General features: G+C 43.8%; 2 protein-coding genes across 3 annotated transcripts; one reads left to right on the forward strand and one right to left on the reverse strand.

Moving 5' to 3' along the window:
• Positions 1–1,216: 1,216 nt before the first annotated feature.
• Positions 1,217–13,041, forward strand: prr14 (proline rich 14; the record flags this gene model as incomplete). Its single annotated transcript, XM_080487139.1, has 11 exons — positions 1,217–1,298; positions 3,520–3,562; positions 3,671–3,856; positions 4,833–4,995; positions 5,083–5,148; positions 6,122–6,162; positions 6,646–9,384; positions 9,466–9,595; positions 10,149–10,258; positions 10,930–10,998; positions 12,735–13,041. The coding sequence occupies exons 3-11, from the start codon at positions 3,714–3,716 to the stop codon at positions 13,039–13,041; spliced, it is 3,768 nt and encodes a 1,255-aa protein (XP_080343265.1). The 5' UTR covers positions 1,217–1,298; positions 3,520–3,562; positions 3,671–3,713.
• Positions 13,042–14,045: 1,004 nt separating this feature from the next.
• LOC308124233 (transmembrane protein 265-like) lies at positions 14,046–18,296 on the reverse strand. 2 transcript variants are annotated; one of them, XM_080487141.1, is made up of 3 exons: positions 18,053–18,296; positions 16,069–16,328; positions 14,046–15,043 (listed from the first exon to the last, which is right to left on the reverse strand). In XM_080487141.1, exons 2-3 carry the CDS (start codon positions 16,324–16,326, stop codon positions 14,891–14,893), a joined length of 411 nt encoding a protein of 136 aa, XP_080343267.1. In that variant the 5' UTR covers positions 16,327–16,328; positions 18,053–18,296; the 3' UTR covers positions 14,046–14,890. The 2 variants fall into 2 exon arrangements, with proteins under 2 accessions (XP_080343267.1, XP_080343266.1); XM_080487140.1 differs by lacking the exon at positions 18,053–18,296 and adding an exon at positions 17,215–17,283 and having other exon boundaries at positions 14,890–15,043.
• Positions 18,297–19,575: the final 1,279 nt, after the last annotated feature.

Here is a 19,575-nt window from a genome sequence, read left to right on the forward strand (position 1 = left end):
TCACCCCACATGTTAGTGCTTTTTGAAAGCATGGTGTTAAAAGCAAGCAAGAGGAGGTGGTTTTTAGAATCCGAATTAAAAAGAGATTAATAATGTGGAGATTGTTCTATAGTTTAGGAGCTTCGGCGTACCGGCAGGTACCACAAAAAAACATCACTGCTTTCTTCTTGTTAAGACTCAAAAAGTTCATCGCCGTCTCAGTGTTACAATCAAGACGATCAAGCAGTGGTTTGACTGTCAAGAGTTCAACTTTTTTAAAAGGCATGCATATTCACCTGTTATGTGCATGGAAGGACGATAAACCGAGCAGAAGAGGACCCAGAGCTAAACCTTGTGGAACACCACAAGGGAGGAAAGTGGTGACAAACATAAATTTCAATCTGCCAAGTGAGAGCCGAACCATTCCAGGACCCCTGAGGCCGAACCTCTGCTCCAATCGAGGTAATCGGGGTGTATTGGTCCACTGTAGCAGTTGAATCCAGGAGCACCAATGTGGTTGCTGGAGTCAGTTTGCTAAAAGAATATTAAAATGTATGAAACGTGCAGATTCTGTGCTGCAGAAAGATTTAAAAACTGGATTTGAAAACCCAAGAATGTCATTTTCACGAGTTGGCTTCAGGCCACAGAGGTATGCCTCTGGAAGGTGTGTGTGTGTGTGTGCATGCGTGCGCGTGCGTGTGTTTGTGTGTGCGCGCGCGTGTGTTTGACTGCTGATCTTTCCATGGTGCACTTGGCCATCATCCATTGCTCTGTAATAGTCTCCATGACTTGTATCTGCTAAAAGTAGTTTAAACAATAGATGGACTAAGGAAATTATTATGATTGACAGACGAAGTGATGATTTTTAATCCTGGTGAAAGCTTCTCGTGAGTTATGATGGGTGTCCAAAAAAAAAAAAAAAAATATATATATATATATGTATATGTTTATGGAAGAAATTCTTTTTGATTTTTGCAAGCAGAAATCTGACTGTGACTGTTGCAGCCTTGATTAAAAAAAAGCACCTGTTTTTTTCCACAATTTTGGCGAAATTTAGTTTTTTGGGGGTTTTTATATATTAAAAAAAAGACTGGGTTTTGTGAGACATTTTCCTCTGCGCTCCTATTGGCTTACCTCTGATTGCCAACATGATACTCGCTCCGCGATTGGTCAGATTTTCGCTGGGAAACTGAGGCCGCGCTGTGATTGGTCGAGCCGCCTGCCTGGCTGCGAGTCTCTGCGAGGGGCGCCGTCCGTCCGGCATGTCTTGTTTACGGCGAGGTCGGAATACTCTCCCCCGGTCCCGGTAAACGTCTCAGGTGAGTCCCTAACCTCCCCCTTTCAGCCCCGGTAACCGCGTTTGGGTGCTTTCCCCGCTGAGGGTGTGTTCAGGTTGGCGGTGAAAAAAACGGAACCTGTGGAGATGTGACAGTTCGCGGCTCCGTCTAATCCCCGGCTCAGCAAAACTGTAACGCCACAGTGTGAGAAGGAAAACCGGCGCAGGCTAAACCACGCCGTGCTCACCGACTTGTCTTTTAAATTCTCAATTTGGAGACGCAAAAAACATTCAGCCCACCACATTCTGACGATATTCACCTTCCCCTACAAACCTCAGCAGGAGGAAACGTTCTTAATATTGAGAGTTTTAATTGTAAGACTGTCCTTTTCCTGAAAATAGACGGAGCTCAATTTTGGATGGACCCGCTTCTTCTATTTGGCCGAAACGAGGCTAAAATAATCCAGAAAAAAACTAGAATATCTCACTCCTATATTATTATACGTTTGTGTCTTTTTTTGTTTTTCATATCGGATGTGCATTAGGTAACTTCTATATCTATTAAATTTGGTAGTTCACGTGCAGTTTTGTGTCTTTGACGATGAGATGAAATTGAATTCACGAGTTTATTTCTCAAATCTTATAATATTTTTATTGAATATTGCAGGAATTTATGGAGTTATTCCCATTAGAAGCAGGCGGATTTAGACCAAATAAAACAACCCCATCATCTGTCATTATGTGTATAAAAGTGTGACACCATAAACGAAATGACACATAAAGCAAAAAAAAAACAAAACCCTTTTAAACCCTTTTATTCACTCCATTTTCACACATTTACTGTACTACTAAATCTCACATGAGTCATTAATGGCTCCACCTTTTCCCTCGTGTTGCCAAGGACTATTGTTTACATGCCTTATCCTGGTCTCCTCTTTGTGTCTACAGGTAAATAGAGCTTATTGAGATGGCCATATTAACAGGGAGGAGAAACAAAGATATTCACAACAAAAAACAGAATGGCAAAGCAATAAAAAAAAAAAATGTAGCCCAAAACACAGACATGGTGCACTTGTCAAAGCACAGAGGACATGACTCAGATGCCTGTCTGTGGAGGAGTGTCTTCAAAAAACAAAACAGAAAAAAACCCTCCTGTGAGTCACACCAGAGGAAGGTTTTGCTCTAAAAAGCTCCATCGCCTCCTGGTTTGAAAACAATCCTTTGCCTGTGAGGGTTTTGTCCAATTATTTCTCTGTTTTTGAGGTAGTTTGCCGCTGTCTCTGTCGGGGATGGGCATCTTTAATCATTTTGAGGCCAACAAATGTTTATCATCGCTGCCAGAGGGACAAATGGTGACCAAGCGTTTCTTACACAAGGACTGAGTGACGATACAACATTTATGAAAAAATACATTTTTTTGTTTCATGCTTTTAACTATTAAAGCATTTGTGTAGGATATTAGTTTCAAATGGGTTTTGAATAACTTCACAACCTGTGGCTGTGATGGTGTTTTTGTAATTAAAAGTGGCTTTGGGGCCGCACGGAACCCCGAAGGGGCACACGTGTGGCTCGCCTGTAATCTTATTTTCAGAGATGAGGTAAATTCACAAATGCCGAGAAGGTTCGTACTTCTCATTGCGCTACTGCCCACAGGTTCGACATGCTCATAGTTGCTCTTAACAAGGTTGTTCTGCAGGGTTTGTGTCAACGATCCAGTGTGAACAATGTTATTTTTGAAAAGTTAGAGGGTAAATATCCATCTTTGAACATGTGTCCATGTGGCGCTGTCTCGGTTTACCGGTCCAGGTAGGAAATTACTTTCGCCAACAATTATTTTTTTATATTTATTTATTTATTGATTTGTTTGCATGTATGTATGTATTTTACCAACTTTTCGCCAAAACGATTAACCCGAATTACATGAGATCTTCAGGGATGATTTGTCATTAATTGATTTGGACTTTTAAAAAAAAGAAAAGAAAAAGAGGGAATTTTCTCCTCAAGTTTACATCAAAAGTATTTATTCAAAGGCAATGCCTTAAGATGTTTTACATTTCATCAGTGCACTAAACTTAAGATTAAGTCTCTATAGAAATCATCCATCCATCTTCTATCCTGCTTTATTAATCTTTATGTAGAACCCAGCAGAAACACACACACACATACTGAGGTTTTGAGGTGTTACTGTATCTTTAAGATCTTTCCTGATTCGTTTATGCTCAGGTGACTTATCAAATCATTACTGTCGCTGCTGTTCATTTCAGAATCGACCCCCCCCTCCCCCCCTCCATCCCAGAGTCCGGAAAAGTAAGTTCTCCTCGCTTCTCCGACCCATTCTGAAGTGTTTTGGTATCTGTATGACCACCCCGCATGTTTGTGTCTTTCCGTTGTTGTTGTTGTTGTTGTTGTTTACAGAGAAGCCAGAGAAGGGGGGAAAAGAGAGAGACAGAGCAAGGGGATGTTGACTTATCCCTCTGACTCGCTCCCTCACTTAGCTTGTCCAATGGATGAAGATGCTATTCCCCCAAACCCTTTCTGTAGTGCACCTCCCCACAGTGATCCTCCACCACCTCTCCTCTCCCTTTCCTCCACCACTCCCAGGTATAGTTGTTCCGGCACCTTTTTTCGTTTCATTTGCTGTGGGCGGATTGGCACCAGTTTTGTTTCGCGGCACGTTTTCCAGACTGACGCCGTTGAATTTAGAGACAAGACAGGACGTCTTCGTTTTTATTTCCAATTTTAGCAAATTGGTGATTCAAAGTTCTTTGCATGGACAAACAGTGATGAATACAGAATTCCCCTGTGAACTGGAGCAGTGTATTAGATTTTTCTATCATTTGATTCCTTCTTACGTCTTCTTAAACTTATTGACAATCCATCGTGTTATTATGCATTACGTATTAATAATGCAATTGACCTTACCTGACCTACATCAGGTGGATCGAACCATCCATGCGTATTCGGGGAAATAGTTTCTCTACAAGGTAGCATCTGTGAGGTTATAGCTGTGCAGTGTTATACAGTTTTTATGTGTTCTGGCAAAAGAAAGCACCAGAATCTTATGAAGATCACAAACGATATGAGCGATGTCAAGTCCTAATGAGAAGACCACAGAATTCTGCAGACCCGTTAGAGTCCTCCAGTTAAAAAAACAAACATTTGAAGCATGCACCTAATGAGCCCTCTTGGAATTAAACGTACCGTGCAGCCTGATCAGTGTCTGTAGAGCTGTTCTCATTAAATGACTCTCTCTTTGTCGGTTTATTTACATGTGAGTTTGTGAAGCGACCATAGAGGCTGAAGAGTTGGAAGACATGTTTTTATAAGTGCGTCAAATAATCCGTGTGAACTCGGTTCTCGGAAAGTTTAACTAACCACAAATATTGGTAACGTCTTTACCAGAATGAACATGTTTATTCCTGTTGTATTTCATCGGACTGTCGGAGCTCAGCAGCCAGTTCCGGCTCTTTTGTTCGTCGATGTCATATTCTGTTTTCTTTTTCTCGTCTGTTCCAGAGGAGCTGCATGTTTGATTTACTTAATTTTTTTCTTCCCCCCCCCCCCGAAACATTCACAGCCGTGCGAATGATGGAATATCTGGCAACAGGCGCAGCGGTCGCATTCAAGGGATCAAAGCTCAAACACCCGAAAAGCAGAGAGACGCACACAGCCCCGAAGCTCAGAACCCGTCCGGACACACTCCGTCCCCCGCAAAGAGACAAAGGCAGAGTGGAGAGATGGTAGGACTTTGGTTTAAAAGCAGCTTATTTTGATGCTCGTCATTGAGAAACTTTTCCGAACTGCTCGTTCTTCTGTTTTCTTTATAGGTGCAAATATCACAATCAAAGCAGCCCCGAGTCGACGGCGTGCACGCACACACGGACCAAAACGAGGTCAGTTCAGCCTGCCCGTGCCTTACTTTTGTTTTTAATTTGTTTCATGTGTAAAGCCGGGGATCCAGACACAAATCGAGACGCCGCCTGTCTGCGTGTGGTCAGTGTCATGTGTCGTATCGTTAAGCCGTCTTGTGTGTAATCTGCGTGAGCAGAAGCTGGTACAGTAAGGCCGTGTATGGAAACATACGAGACCTGTACAGTGTGCCGGCCGCATGGGGTTAATTGAGCGATTTAATCCTCCTTCACGGTCTGCTGCGTCTGACACAGACGAGCAATCGAGTGTCTTAATGTGACCTACAAATGATACACGAGGCCTCTGACATTACAGCGTACTGTCATTGTAATCCCCCCCCCCCCCCCCCCTTTCCCCCGATGGAGACGCACCAGTGCTCGTGTTTCAGTCAAGATTAGATTGTTGGTTTATGCTTTCTTTTAATGAATGCAGTAGGACTCCATTTATTCAACAATGACTCTTCAGTTTCTCGTTCTTTTTAGGGAAAATGTGTTGAGCTATTGGCTTATCGCAGTATGTGATGTGAATCCCACAGCCAAAGCTGGGATTTATGCACGCGTCACATAATTTCCATGCATGCTGCAGGCTTCTGCTGCCAACATGAGTTAAAAGTATAAATTGCATGTTGCATTTAAACATTTCGATGTGCCAATAAATTATAACATTTTAGGAAAGCGGCCAGTCTGAGGTCGGGGTCAAGATTCGCCCTGGGGCCGGACGCCCTGACCTGCTAGTTCAGGAAAGGGTTAATATGGAACTGTCGGGAGAACAAGTGAATTTTTGCATCGTATTCACATTTTTTGAGATGCATCCTGTGGTGTGTGTTAGTGGTAGTTTAAGAGGGTTTTTTTTTTTTGTAAATGGGGAAAAAAGTGCTAATTAATCTTAAGCTGTTTGTTATTAGAGTTTCCTTTTTAATGCTCAAACACTTGAATTGTCTGTGGCTTTATGTTGCAGGATGGATTTGACATTGACGTTACAACACAGCACCAAAACAAGTGAGTGTCTTTTGTTTGAAACTTTTTTTGCTTTATTTGAACATCATGCGAGAACATACAAAACATTTGAGGGCACAAAATATTAACGATTATAAAACAAAACTACCGAATCCATTTTTGGAGTCGTATAGTAAAAGTTAGTATCGCCATCTTGTGAATCAGGTTCATGATGTTTTTAAGCAGTTTCATGGTGGGTGGGTCCTTCTGCAGCCAGAATTTGGTTATTGCACAAGTGAGCTTTTTGACATAATAATCGCAGCTTGTCTGTACTTGATGATATTTGGATGATTCAACTTATTCAAATTAATAAACTTCTTGCTTCAGCGCCACACAACTCAGACTTTTTTTTTTTTTTTAAATATTGGTGAGATTATTCTCATTCACTAGCATTGACTTAACTTGTACGTTATACTTGTGCTAAATTTCTATTTTAAGTTGTTTTTTTGTGTTAACACAGCTCCTTTGTGTTCATTTGAAATTCAGGCAAAATAGCCAGAAGACCCCACAGAGGAAAATCGACGCTTCTACCGAACAAAATATCAACGAGAAATTCTCCGTAGGCACCAAAACCGATCTCGATGTCACCAGATCCAGCATGGACGCGTGCGCGCAGTTTGCTGTGGGACAACAAGTTGAAAATGGGCCTCTGCCGACAGGATGGCTGATCGGTCCGTTGTTTCAGTCGTTCAAATCAAAGATGGCCAGCTTCACAGAGATTGTCATGAGTCCGGTTAAACTCCTCAAAGGCAATGGTCCTCTGCCGTCCATCGATGATAACGAGCCAGGCGGCACATTTTATCCAGAGACGCAAAGTGAGAACAGGAATCGGGACGATGATGAAGCTCATCAGCCGAGGCTCAACGAGATCGGACATGCGTTCTCTAAAAAGATAGACTTTGATGTGGAGTTGGCAAAATACAGCTCGAAGCAGGAAGACGGTTGTGCAATAAATCAGAAGGAAGACGCCTCGCCTGATTTAGTGCCTTTGCCATGCGGGCCTTTGTTCTGCACGGTGTCGGATGCTTCTGGGTTTGTTGTTCCGTCTCCCACCCAGTTAGAGCCCTCTGCCAATCACAGTGCCTCACATCAACCCAGCCTACACCTGACCAGTGTCGCCGAGGACCAGAACGACGAGCAGCCCCCACGAATGAAACCGCTGCCCAGAAAACGTGCCAGAAACAGGCCTGAAATCAAGAACAATGATGTTAGAAAATGTTTATCCGATGATGGGAAGGACACGCCAAACACTGATGTCAATGAAGAGAACCCTTCTCAGTCTGTTAAAGCAAACACCGAGTTGAGTGACGCTAAAGAAATGTCTTCACTTCCAGTTTGTTTCACAGAGCTTAACCCGGACTGCCTTCAAACTCGCGTTGATGACGGAGCTGCGGACGCGGAAGGTTTGCGACAAAGCCTTCATAACAATCACAGACATGGTGCTAACAGTAAGACGCTGAAAACGCAGCCTCTGGCATCTGGGCTGGATCCTGAAACGCTTTCAGGGATCGGAAGGACAAAGAGGGCGCTCAAACTGAACAGCCGCTCCCAGAACTCTATCAAGAAGAAAAGACTGCAGGCAGATGCACTGACAGAGGACACAAGGAATCAAGAGCTCTCCATTGGCACAGTGAGGGTTCAGAGGTCGCCAAGAAAAGGGGTTGTGTTGACAGAAATGATCACAGATCATCAAGAAACTCTAAAACCAGCGAGAAATCGGCAGGCTGGACCCACCAGTGGGAACAGGAAAGAAAAAACCGTAAAAGTAACACTCGCTACAGTGACTGAGGCAGTGTTAGACATGCAGACTGAACAAACACCAGATGCTCAAAGCTGCGGTTTTTCAGACACCTGCAGCAAAGCAAAACCCGTTGGTTCAAGCAAAAGACTGAAACCACGAGCATTACCAACAAAAACTGACGGGAGCATTACGAGCATGGATCTGGAAACGACCGTGGCGATCACCTCCCCAAAAGACGCAGAGGAGGAGCGGCTACCTGAAGTCCTTGTCCGTCCCGATGTAAAGCAGCTAAACGGCAAAAACCAGTGCAGGAACATAACCAACCGGCCGCCCAAACGGAAATCGCCAAACCAGGCGAATTCCGTGTCAAAACCGAGCAGCAGTGAGCCGTCCTCCTCGTCGCTACTGTCCCTGGTGTTGCACAGACTCTCACCCACAGATTTCAGTAGCCACTCAACGACGGAGCAGAGCCAGCCGTCCAAGAGAACAAAAAGAGGCTCTCGAGCCGCCGTCCGCTCGTCTGTCTCCAATGGGTCACATGAGACAACACAATGCATCAACACTCTTCAGTTAATAGCCAAAGAAAACCAGTCGGTAGAAGGTGAAAGGTCACCGTACCCTGTGGATTTGCAAGTCACGCCCTTTGAAAGGAATCTCCAGACGGTCTCTCCACCTGAACCTCCGTCAGACTGCTTTGTACAGCTAATTGAAAAAGAAAATCCCGTTATGGCCATGAGAGATAAAGGTACTACTACAGTGACAGGTGATTCAGATGACATTAGTAACGGCAGCAGCAGCGTCCGGCTGCCATCTCGCTCGAGAAACATGAATGTAAAGCCGAGGAGAGCCGAGAACCAAAGGAGAAGATGCAGGCTTTGGCACGGTCGGACTCGAGGTGAGGACGGGATGAAATCGGCCACCATGGAGGACGCAGACCTGACCAGATCCGCCTCACGGTCAGCCAACAGCTTCACAGGGCGCCTCCTCCGCAGCTACTCGTGTCCAGAGATCCCCTCCCTGCGTTCCCACGATGCACCTTGGTCTCATCTGCACACGCCGCACCACGGCAGGACTCACGCCTCGCACCCGCACCACCACTCCCACTCCCACAAACACCAGCGGCGGGCTCGTCGGCACACGGTCTGCAGCGTGGAGGTGGAGCGGGAGATCGCCCCCCTGTGTCTCCGGAAGGAGGTGTACCCGTCCAGGAGGTCGTCCTCGTACGAGCCCCACTCGCCGACGCTCTCCCCCGGCTCGTCCCTCTCGGCTCTCGCTTCCTGCTTCCTTTCAAGCCCTCTGGCTTTCCTTTCCAAGAAGGCCGACGGCAGAGGAGTCGCCGCCGGCCCCGCCTTCTCCAGTCACGTTCCGTCCCCCTTGTCCAAGTCTGTGACGTCCCCGCTGAGCTCCTCCACGTGGCACCATCCTCATCCCGCACTCATCCCCAGAGCCGACTCCTCCGGTGTCCCGATGGATTCCGACAGCAGGTAACGGCGCTTTTTAGAAACGGCCAGCGATGCGCCACCGTGATACATCGGCGCTGACCAGAACTCTTGGGCTTCTTTCAGTGGGACTTCGCTGGAGAGGAGACGGCAGAGTGAGGAGGAAGACGACGGCGAGGACACCAGCTCCTCCAGTCAAGAGTTTGAAGACGTCGGCCTCAGAGAGGAAAAGGCTCTCTCCGATTCTGAAATCAAGGTACCGTCTCCTCTTCCATCAGTGCAGCTGTGACTTGTGTGTGATGACGTCTAAGATGAATGAGCAGTTTGATATCCTGGCCTTTATTTATTTATTATTTACTTTGTTGTGTAAAGTCAGTCCAGTCTGTCTCCTCTGAAGAGGCTGTCATGACACATAGCAACTGTTACAGCTGTTGTCTCGTCCTGAAACGGAGGAATGTGACTTTCAATGAAGAAGAACAGCCTGTTGCTTTCTACTAGTTAATGAAGAAACCTTTTGCTTCGGGCCCGCTGAAGTTTGAAGCACTTTTTCTCAGCTGTAAAGGTGCCGGGTTAGTGGTTCTTCTGTGGTGGATTGGATGCTGCTTTCAAAGTCCTCGGCCTCTGAATTGGGACGCAGCTGTTGCCACTTCAGCAGGTGTTTGAACACAACAACAAACTGCTTTCACGAGTTTCTTCTCAGCCTTTTAAAAGTGGAGCTGCAGCAATGACCCGATGGATGTGCGTCTCCATTGGCCATCGTTTTGGTCTATTCCTGTATTTTGTTTATAGTCACTCGTGTGTCTTCGCAGGTGGTGCAAAAGCTGGAGGAACCAGGGAAAGTTTCCTCTATCAGGATTCGGAAAACTTTGCCCAAACCTCAGAACAACCTGACACCAATGGGCCTCCCTAAACCCATCAGGTACAAACTTCACACACACATCAGGCCTCAATTCATCTTTTTAATGTCTGTTTTATAGTTTTTGGTTAATTGGCCAAAGAACACGTTTTTATCAAAGTTAAAACCACACAAACAATTCTACAGTTTTATCGTTTGCAGCACTCACTGCAGCAATTTTTGATAAATAACCCAAAACATCCACATCATTTTTGTAGCATTATTTATTTGTAATTTCCAGACTATAAGCCGCTCCTTTTTGCACACACTTTGAACCCTGCGGCTTAAACAATGATGGGGATATTTTAGTGAGTTCTATGAGTCAACAAGCATCAGGCTGCAGATTAATGGGTGATGCGTTCAGGTGCATCACGTAACTCTGAACTTTCTTTGTTTTTTTTTATCTTTTTAAATTTGGTGGGTGCGCTTATATTCAGGTGTACTCAATAGTCCGGAAATTACTGTACTATTCATGCTGTTCTTTGAAAATCTCTCCAGGAAGAATAAAAATAAATTCCACCATTGATAAGATGGTTAATGAAATATTTTGATAAGAAAAACGTAAACCTTTTGGTCTTTTTCAAATCATGTTTAATCTCGTGTCAATATAGTTCCATGCGTTAGTGTCATCTAACGAACTGTCATGGATTGAAATCCAGACTGACATGATGTTTGTGCCTCCCGTGTCACGACAGGCTGAAAAAGAAGCAGTTCAGTTTGGAGGAAATTTACACCAATAAGAATTTCAGCAAACCTCCTGAAAGGTAAGACGGCCCCCTGGTTCCTGTCGACGGCTTTCAGCTGCCGGACGGTTTCTTCTGAACACATCAGCAGACTTTAATGCACATAAATGCACTCCGGCGGGGAACAATTGCACCATCGCCACCTTTTCCCTTTAGACTTTGGCTGGAAAATTTATGACTGAGTGCAGCTTTTCTGAGCCGCTGCGACATTCAAGCCTTAATCAGTCCAAACGAGACACACACTTAGAAAAATCTCATTTTCTGTTCTTTTGTTTTTCCTGCGTAATCCCGACTGCATGAAGGGTGATTATCTGAACCTGTGAGGTTCCTAAACTTTAATAATACTTACCGTCATACATGTCCCTCTTGTTTGTTATAAAACTGTAACTTCTATAACATGTTTGAAGCATAAAGACAACATCCTTACATTGTAGTTTGTTTTCTTCCCTTTTCCAATCTTCCTCTTGTTCTGTGCGCGGCTCCTCCAGCTCTTTACGCTTCGTACAGCTTCTTTTATTTAATTCAATTCAACTTTATTTATGTAGCGCCAAATACAACAAAGTCACTTCAGGCCACTTTTACAGAGAAAACCGTAACAAATCCACATGAACGAGGAAAAAAACTCCTGTTTTTATAGGAAGAAACCTTCGCTGAACCAGTTGGCATAGGTGAACAGTCCGTCACTGCACACGTTTTCAAATGCTCTGGTTGCCATACTGTAAGTACCCGGGTTGGCGAACAGGAAGCCCGGCAACGGTCATTAGCACGTCTCAGTCGTTGCAGTCCTGCAGAGGAAAGGCAAAAATGAAAAACGATGCAGAAGCATGAAAGTAACGTCCCCGTCTGAGATCTGACCTGCAGTTTGGCTTTTAAAATAATGAAATAAATAATACCACATTTCAATAAAAAAGGGGACTAATTACATACTGGTGTGACAGACTAAACTGGAAGGAGCTTGAACTTGTGTTTTATTGTATGTAAATGGTTTCTTTGAGACCAAACTGTAAACGAGGTGAGCCTTCAGGCCACTTCCACCCGACGAACAGGGACTTTTTGGAAGAACTGAACTTAGACCCTGAGTTTAAAGTTCCAAAGTTCCTCTTATCGCTCCTCGTATCCCAGGGAGGTTCCTGCAGCTGAAATCTTCTCAATGAGTTCTTTATTCGCTCAATATTTTTGCAGTAACATTGTGTTGGTAGCTATTTGTCTGCATAAGGTACAGCTCAATGGTTTCAAAAAACATGATGTGATTAATTATTTTTTGTTTCTTTCAGAAACGTGTAAAAAAAAAACAGCAAAATCACATAGTAGCTGATGAATATATTATAACATATGTATATTTTAATAACTGAAGACAAAACAGAAATGGAATTTTTCTAAATTTGATTTAAATTATATGCAAGCTTTTAAAAAAAAAAGTGTTTACATGGAGCTAAAAGTAAAACAAACTATTTATAATATGACTTGATTTGTTTTTGATAAATATCTTGTCTTTTTTCAGTTTTATCCTGCTCCACATTCTACATTTAAAAAAAGAAAGAAGGAATTGTGCTGAAAGAGTCAAAAGACTGTTTGGAAGTCATAACAAGATATTGAATTTTTACTAGATAATTATTGATTTAAGTTGTAAAAATTAGATTTCACAGCTTTAGCAGAAAATGCTTGAGGAGGGAAACATGCAAACTCCTCACAGGAAAGACGAAGCTGCTGAAGATTTATTTTCTCATTGGGTGTTTTCACCTCCTCTTGTGCTTCAGCCGTCTGGAGACGATCTTCGAGGTTCCCCTGAATCGCAAGAACGGCTCTGAGTCCTGGTTCGGCCATCGGCGGCTCAAGAGGTTCCTGAAGTTCCTGGAGAGCGGTGAGCCCCGAAAGCCAAAGAAGCCCCTCCCCGGCAGCGGCAAGGCCGGCGGCTCCTCCTCGTCCTCCTTCACCTCCCGGCCGAGGCGCGGCGGCTTCGCCAAGGAGGAGCCGTTGCTCAGCGCGCCGGACGTGGACTCGCTGCTCTGCGCCAAGTTGGACCAGCTCAACCTGTGGCTGATCCACGACCAGGTCCACAGCTGACAGAGAACCGCCGCTCAGGTTCGTTTGGGAGCCGCTCCAGACCGGGGACGCTCTGCACCACAAAGATTCTCACCTGGATCTCTTTTTTTGTTTTTTAGTTTTTTTTCCCCTCATCAGCACAGTTTTTGTATAAATATTCCTACTGAAGAACGATGTTCTCATCCTGCAAGTTGGGAGAACAGTGCAGCAGAAAAGTGGTTTTAAAAACGCAGTGGTAGTGCCTGCTACTGATGGGTCAGTAAAGAGAGCCCCCCCCCCCCCCCCCCCCCCCCCCCAAAAACGGGATTCATATAGTATAAATAAATAAAATGCATTTAACATATTTACAGCAAGTCATTTCTTCTGTTCAAAGCTCTGCCGTCCGTTTCCTCCCCCCAGAACTCTCCAGTTGGTTTCCGTTAAACGCTTTTAACCGTCCGCACGCCGGCGTCCTCCCGAGCAGCTTCCTGTTGCACTGTCCGCTTAGAAAGTGACTGCTAGTTGTTCATTCAGGCAGCTATTCTTTTTTTTTTTTTCTTTTTTTTTTTCATGAAATGCTAAAATTTTGAAACTTTAAAAATGTGCCAGCAAGAGATTTTTACCCAACTTTCACAGCTGAGTTCCGTACAATGTGCTTGGACTGCGTAAATACAATTACTCGGCTCAGGTCCAAATTAGTCACTTATTTGTATTTTCTTGTTGTGGAGAGTTTTTTTTATATTATAATTATTATTAGACACAAATTGACGTTACAGGGTTTGAATCATCCGCTGCTGGCTTCTTTCTTACCTGTGGTTCTCTGCATTGTTTCTATTTGTATCGCGAACATGACTTAAACTACCTATGGAGGATATATTATTTAGAATATTTCTTCTTTACGCCAAGTTGTAATGAAGTTGCCTTAACTGTAAAATGTGTTCATATAGATGATGTTGTTTTTTTTTTGTAGACATATTTGTTTGTAATCGTGTTTTGTTTTTTTCACCGAGGCATGTCAAAATGCTTCAATAAACTCAAGAGCACAAACGTTTTCTAGTTGTTTTATTATAAAATTGCTTTCGTTTTAGATATATATATAAAAAAATAAAAAATCATGGATACAGTCGATGTGCTAAAGCGAAGAAGGCAATAAAGCAATGCCGCCGCCGCCTCGGGCCTCGGCGACGTCCGACCGAGGCGACGCTTACGCGATGTTACTCATCAGATTCACAGACTAATTTATTGTCTTTTGTAGTATCCACAGCTAAATACAGACGCACGAGGGATGGGGTCGTTCCTGGAGAGTTTTGATCTTGAATACGTCATGGATGTGTGTCGTGTCGCGTTACGTTTTAAACTAAAGGCAATGCTGGATTTTGTATGTTCGTTCCGGAGTTGTCCAAATATTCTTCAATAAATACTATAGCATACAGAAACACGTGTCCAGTCCCATTTCCTGGAGTCTCCGTTAAACAGTCCACATCTACTCCTCCACGTATTGAGAGATTTGTTCTCAACATGGTTCTTTTCTTTCAGTCTCGGGTTTTGGCTGCCGTCAGTCTTCTTGCAGTTTCTTCTCGATTGTTTGCACTTCAGCTAGAGACGACCCGCCTCGGTGCCCCGTTTCGTTCTGCACTGGAGTTTTCTCCTCGTGTGCGAATCGTCCCGACGTCGCTCCCCGCCAGCCCTCGAGAAAACACGACTCCCTGTGGAGTGTGTCTCCACTTTTCCGTCAGGTGAGTGGAACTTCTTGTTCACAAGTTTTTTGTTCCAAGTTGACGAGCAGCTTCGTATCCGTCTGATCTCCATCCGTGTCCAGAATCGTTCTTTTTTTTCAAAACACAAAACTGTTCAAAACTCTGCTGTCGCTTTCTTTTCCCGTAAAGGACCATCAGTCTTTAAAAGTGAGGAGATACGAGATGAAGACTATCAGCAGAGGGGTCAACACCAATACGGCAATCCACGTCACGATGGAGAAGAAACCGAGTTTTCTCGCTCGGCGTGAAAACTTTGCCGCCGCCTCCGGATCCGTCGTCGTCTCGGCCTGTAAAGACAACCGTACCTTAGATTAACAGTTGAACCGGCATTGGTTGCGATCAAAGTAAAAATGTTTTATATATTATAAACCCAACTTTTCCCAAAGCGCCTGAGAAAGTTATTTTAAGTCCTTGACGTACTACGGTAGATATGAGCAAAATATCGATCCATCTTCAATACTGCTTGATCCAGTTCCAACATCCATCGCTTGGTAAACAGACAGACACACCTACAGGTGATGAGTGACCTCAAACGCCTCGTTCTGGACTGTAAGTTCGATTCCCCCCGAACATGCTCCCCAAATTGCTCCCATTGGAGTGAAAGCGGCCTTGAATGGTGTGGGTGAATGTGATTAATGACGTAAAGCTCTTTGGGGCTGCTCATGCAGTTGAAAAGTGCTCTACAAGGGAAGTCTATTTCCAGGACAACGTTGCTTTGAGTCACTGAAAATGCAACTTTTTGAAAACAGTTGAGTCGATGGGCAAAAACGCCACTACTGCACACGTGCACCACGGCCCATAGTAAACCGTTCCTCTGCACATGCTCAGTAGAGCCAATCAGATCAAAGTTTCCTCCGTGATGTCATGACTCCCAGGACATATTCTCCTGGGACTTTTGACAGTCACCTTGATAACAATCCAACTTGTTCGTCTGTCCACTAGAATGTCTGTTTTCTTCCTTTGTTAATGTTTAGAACCCGTGTGTGTGGTTTCGTTACAAAAAAGCAAACCAACGGCACCCACTAGTGGTCCAACATGAAAACTACATCGCTTCGGTGCAGTCGAACGTCGTCTCAAAACATTTGTTAAAAGTGAAACTCTTCCCAAACCAATACGATGCGTCTTCACGTGTAACGCTTGTCGTGTAAACGAGGCCTCCGTCTGTTTTCTTCACTATAATATTTTCCACCTTGAGGGAAACTGCCAGGACACCGTTGCCCCTGGTGACGGCTTGGGAGGTTTCTGGGTCACGACCAGAAGGTCACAGCAAAAATGAGATTTGTCTCAAGTGTTTGTACTGACGATGAAATACCTTGACCGAGTTGATCAGAGCTTGGTATCCGATGCAGGAACAGCCGCAGACGATGCTGCAGAAGGCCAGCTTCCTGTAGTGTTGGTCATTGCAGCAGTACGCGGGAACCCGTCTGCCGCCGCCGAATCCTCCATCATTGTTCCCCAACCCAGGAACCATGTCCAGGTTGAACTCCTCCACATCCGCCGCCGCCCGGACCTGAGGTGAGGCCATGGGGTTCAAGGGTATCGATTCGTCCATGGTGTCAGCGTTGAACATTTCTGCAGGACACGAGATCCAGGTGAGGAGAGGTGGAGCTGGAAACACTCTGCTTTTTACGATTTGTTTGCGGCTTGGACTTTGATAGGACTGTTTGCTTTTCAAGACCAAGTAAGTTTTAAGAAAGCATAAACCCTGCTTAGGTAAATATCAGTTACCTGGAAATTGCTTGTCTGGGTTTGTTCAGAACTCTTGACTTGCTTTTAAAATACCAGAGGAGAAGAAAATAGCACAAGGTTTGTTTTCTGATCACATCTGTTTAACCTTCGGGTTTCATTCTGGATATTGATATCAATTTTTTCGGACATGGTGATAGAATTTGTGGATATGGCCTTTTTGTAATTAAGTCTCTTGACATGTTTGAATTAGAATTTTAGCTCAATAGATCACGTCAGAAAAACTACTATTCTCTTAATTCATAGAGGGAACAAAAGTCTACTTCACATACAAACAAGTGGTCAAAATATTTGTCTGTGTGTCGACATGTAAAGCACTTTGTGCTACATTGTGTATGAAAAGTGCTATATTCAGTATAGAAAGTGTGTGTGTGTGTGTGTGTGTGTGTGTGTGTGTCCCTCGCCTGTCTGATGAGAGTTTGGTAATATAGTTGCATGGAAACGTTTTTACCTCATTATCATTTTATTCTCCCGGCAAAAATCAGCTAATTCATGTAACAATAAACCCAAATAGCAAAAAGAATTTAAAAAATTGCTAAATTCACAACTGCTCAAAGAATTGAAATAGTTAAAACCACTAAAAACTCAAAATATCAAACTGTCAACGGATTAAATAGATTAAGCAAGTACATTTTCCAAAATAGCTAAGACCATTAGAAAATGAAAAATATGTTAAATAAGCATAATAAAAATAAAGTTTTGTACGCTTCACCTGTTGGATGATGCGTTTTGTGAATTTCATTTAATCCTTTCAGTGTAGACTGATGAAAGCAGGAAGTGACCATATATGGTCATAGCTTGTCTGTTGTAGGGCTAAAGTCAGCACACACACGCACACACACACACACACACACACACACACACACACACACACACACACACACACACACACACACACACACACACACACACACACAGGTTCAATTCAGGTGTCAACACTTTCCCAAAGTAAACTTCAGGATTGGGAATTGATCTTAGACTTTCCTTCAGGATATTAAAAACAACAACAACAACAGTATGTGGCAGTTTCAGCACCTGACCTGTTTCCTATCCCACTCAAGGAATGTAAAATAAATGTCTGTTGCAAGTCTAAACAGGCTCTTCATGACCGCCTCACACTTTACTGTCGCACTGTTTCCTCCGGAGGGTTTTTCCAAGCTGGAACAGAAACTCTTGAGTCGACTCACATTAAAAGAAAAAAAGCTGAAAAACTTGAACCATTGCTCTTTTTTGAAGTTCCTGCTCGACCAGCTGACACAAAGAAACACGAAAACAATGAAATGCAACCGATTTAATCTCTGATCCTGATCAGCTCACATCTCTGCTGCCGAGCGCCGGCGGCCGGCTCGTCTGTGCCGAGAGCCGTTTATTATTACACAAGCCTGTGAATCATTTGTAGTGAGCAGAGAAAAAAAAAAAACACACACAAAAAAAAAAACCCTCACACACATCAGATATGAGTTATGGCTCCTGTACTCCGCTTAAAAGAGTAACTGTTGAGAGCCAAGACGTTGTCACGGTGTGAAAGGTTTCACTCTGCTTGAACTCACCTGTCAGGAGAAGGTGGGGAGTCTCAGATGCTCGGCAGGTGGACTCCCTTCCTGTCTGTGCTGTTTGTTTTTTTTTTTTTTTGTCCTTCTTCCTTAAAATCCAAAAGTTTCAGAAACTTCCACCTGCAGCCGTTCAAACTGGTCTCCTGAGAGAGAATGTCTCTGGATCCCGGCCGGCCGGTGACCTGTGGAAGCCATGGAAGAAGATAGTGAGTGACAGGAAGGAGAGTGAAACTCTTGTGTGAACCCTTCCACGCCCATCCACTGCTCACAGCTCCTGCCTTCTGTTCTTCACACGCCCCACACACACACACACACACACACACACACACACACACACACACACACACACACACACACACACACACACACACACACACACACACACTCGTCACGCTCCCCCTTTGGCCTTTAGTTCCCATAGTGTTTTGTTTTAGTCAGGGTGGTGTGTATTGCGCAGTGTTTTAAAATTTTCCCACGTCACATTCCAGAGCAGCGGGGAAAAGGTGTGCCAGAACCCGTTCCTACCCCGGGGAGGGGGGGGGGGGTGGGTGGGTGTAGTTGAAACGGGCCCAGACTCCAGCTGACCTCCTTTTCGCGACAATCACCAATAACCAGGCTACACATCTCATCCTGGTGGTTTCCCTTCATCTAGTCATTTTCCATCCGTCACACCGCGAGCAGTGGAAATAACCTGTTGGATCAGCCTGTCGAAACTAATGTTCTAATGATAACTAACCAATACTACACTACAACAATAAAACTAAATTTATACCGACAATCAAGAGAGTGCTGCAGAGTGTTTTCTCAATGGATGAATATGACGACCGTGTAACTCTGCCAGGGGTCTGCAAAACACTTCTTATGTTCTTAAACGTTTTTGTCTCATAACTTTACATTAAAAAAAACAAAAAGCTGAAGTTGCCAGACAACATCAGGAAATAAACCTGGAAAATTTGCCAAAATTTATAAAAATGACACATGTCAAGGATTAAAAAAGAAAAATAGCTAAATAAATAAATAAATAAATAAATAATATTACTGGAGAAATCGTCCCACTAAAACCATTAAAAGTTCTGTTTTTACAAAAGTTAAAACTGTAATAAAACATTTAAGTTGTAATTATGACACATTCAATAATACAACTGGAGTTTTTGTGCGATTTTGTATTTTATTTTTTATTTTTTCTTCACGTTTATGTTTTATTTGGTGGGAAATGGTGAAAACCGAGTCTTGTGGTCGTAAAGGCTTCAGACTCCTGCTCTAGGTTTATAGCTTCATCCATGTGGCGTATAAATAATTAACATAAGAATATTGAACTGATCGGGGAATGAATTCCCTGTCGTCCATCCTGTTGATAGTTGAGAAAAGTCCCGTCGCCACCGGAACCTCTGCAGTCCAGATTTCCACATTTCTCACAGCTGTGCCATGGCCGAGCCTCGCCCTGGACAAACCTCCTTTACGATCAGGGATCTTCCCACCTAAGTTTTATTATTAACATTATCTGAGTTACTGCTTTGAGT

The sequence above is a fragment of the Lipophrys pholis genome (genome assembly GCF_963383615.2).
Source record: "Lipophrys pholis genome assembly, chromosome: 19".
NCBI lineage: Eukaryota > Metazoa > Chordata > Actinopteri > Blenniiformes > Blenniidae > Lipophrys > Lipophrys pholis.

Coding starts and splice junctions, on each gene's coding strand:
- LOC308124233 (XM_080487141.1), bottom strand. CDS start 16,326: ATGTTCAACGCTGACACCATGGACGAATCGATACCCTTGAACCCCATG. Junction 15,044..16,068: donor CTCTGATCAACTCGGTCAAG/GTATTTCATCGT, acceptor TTGTCTTTACAG/GCCGAGACGACGACGGATCC.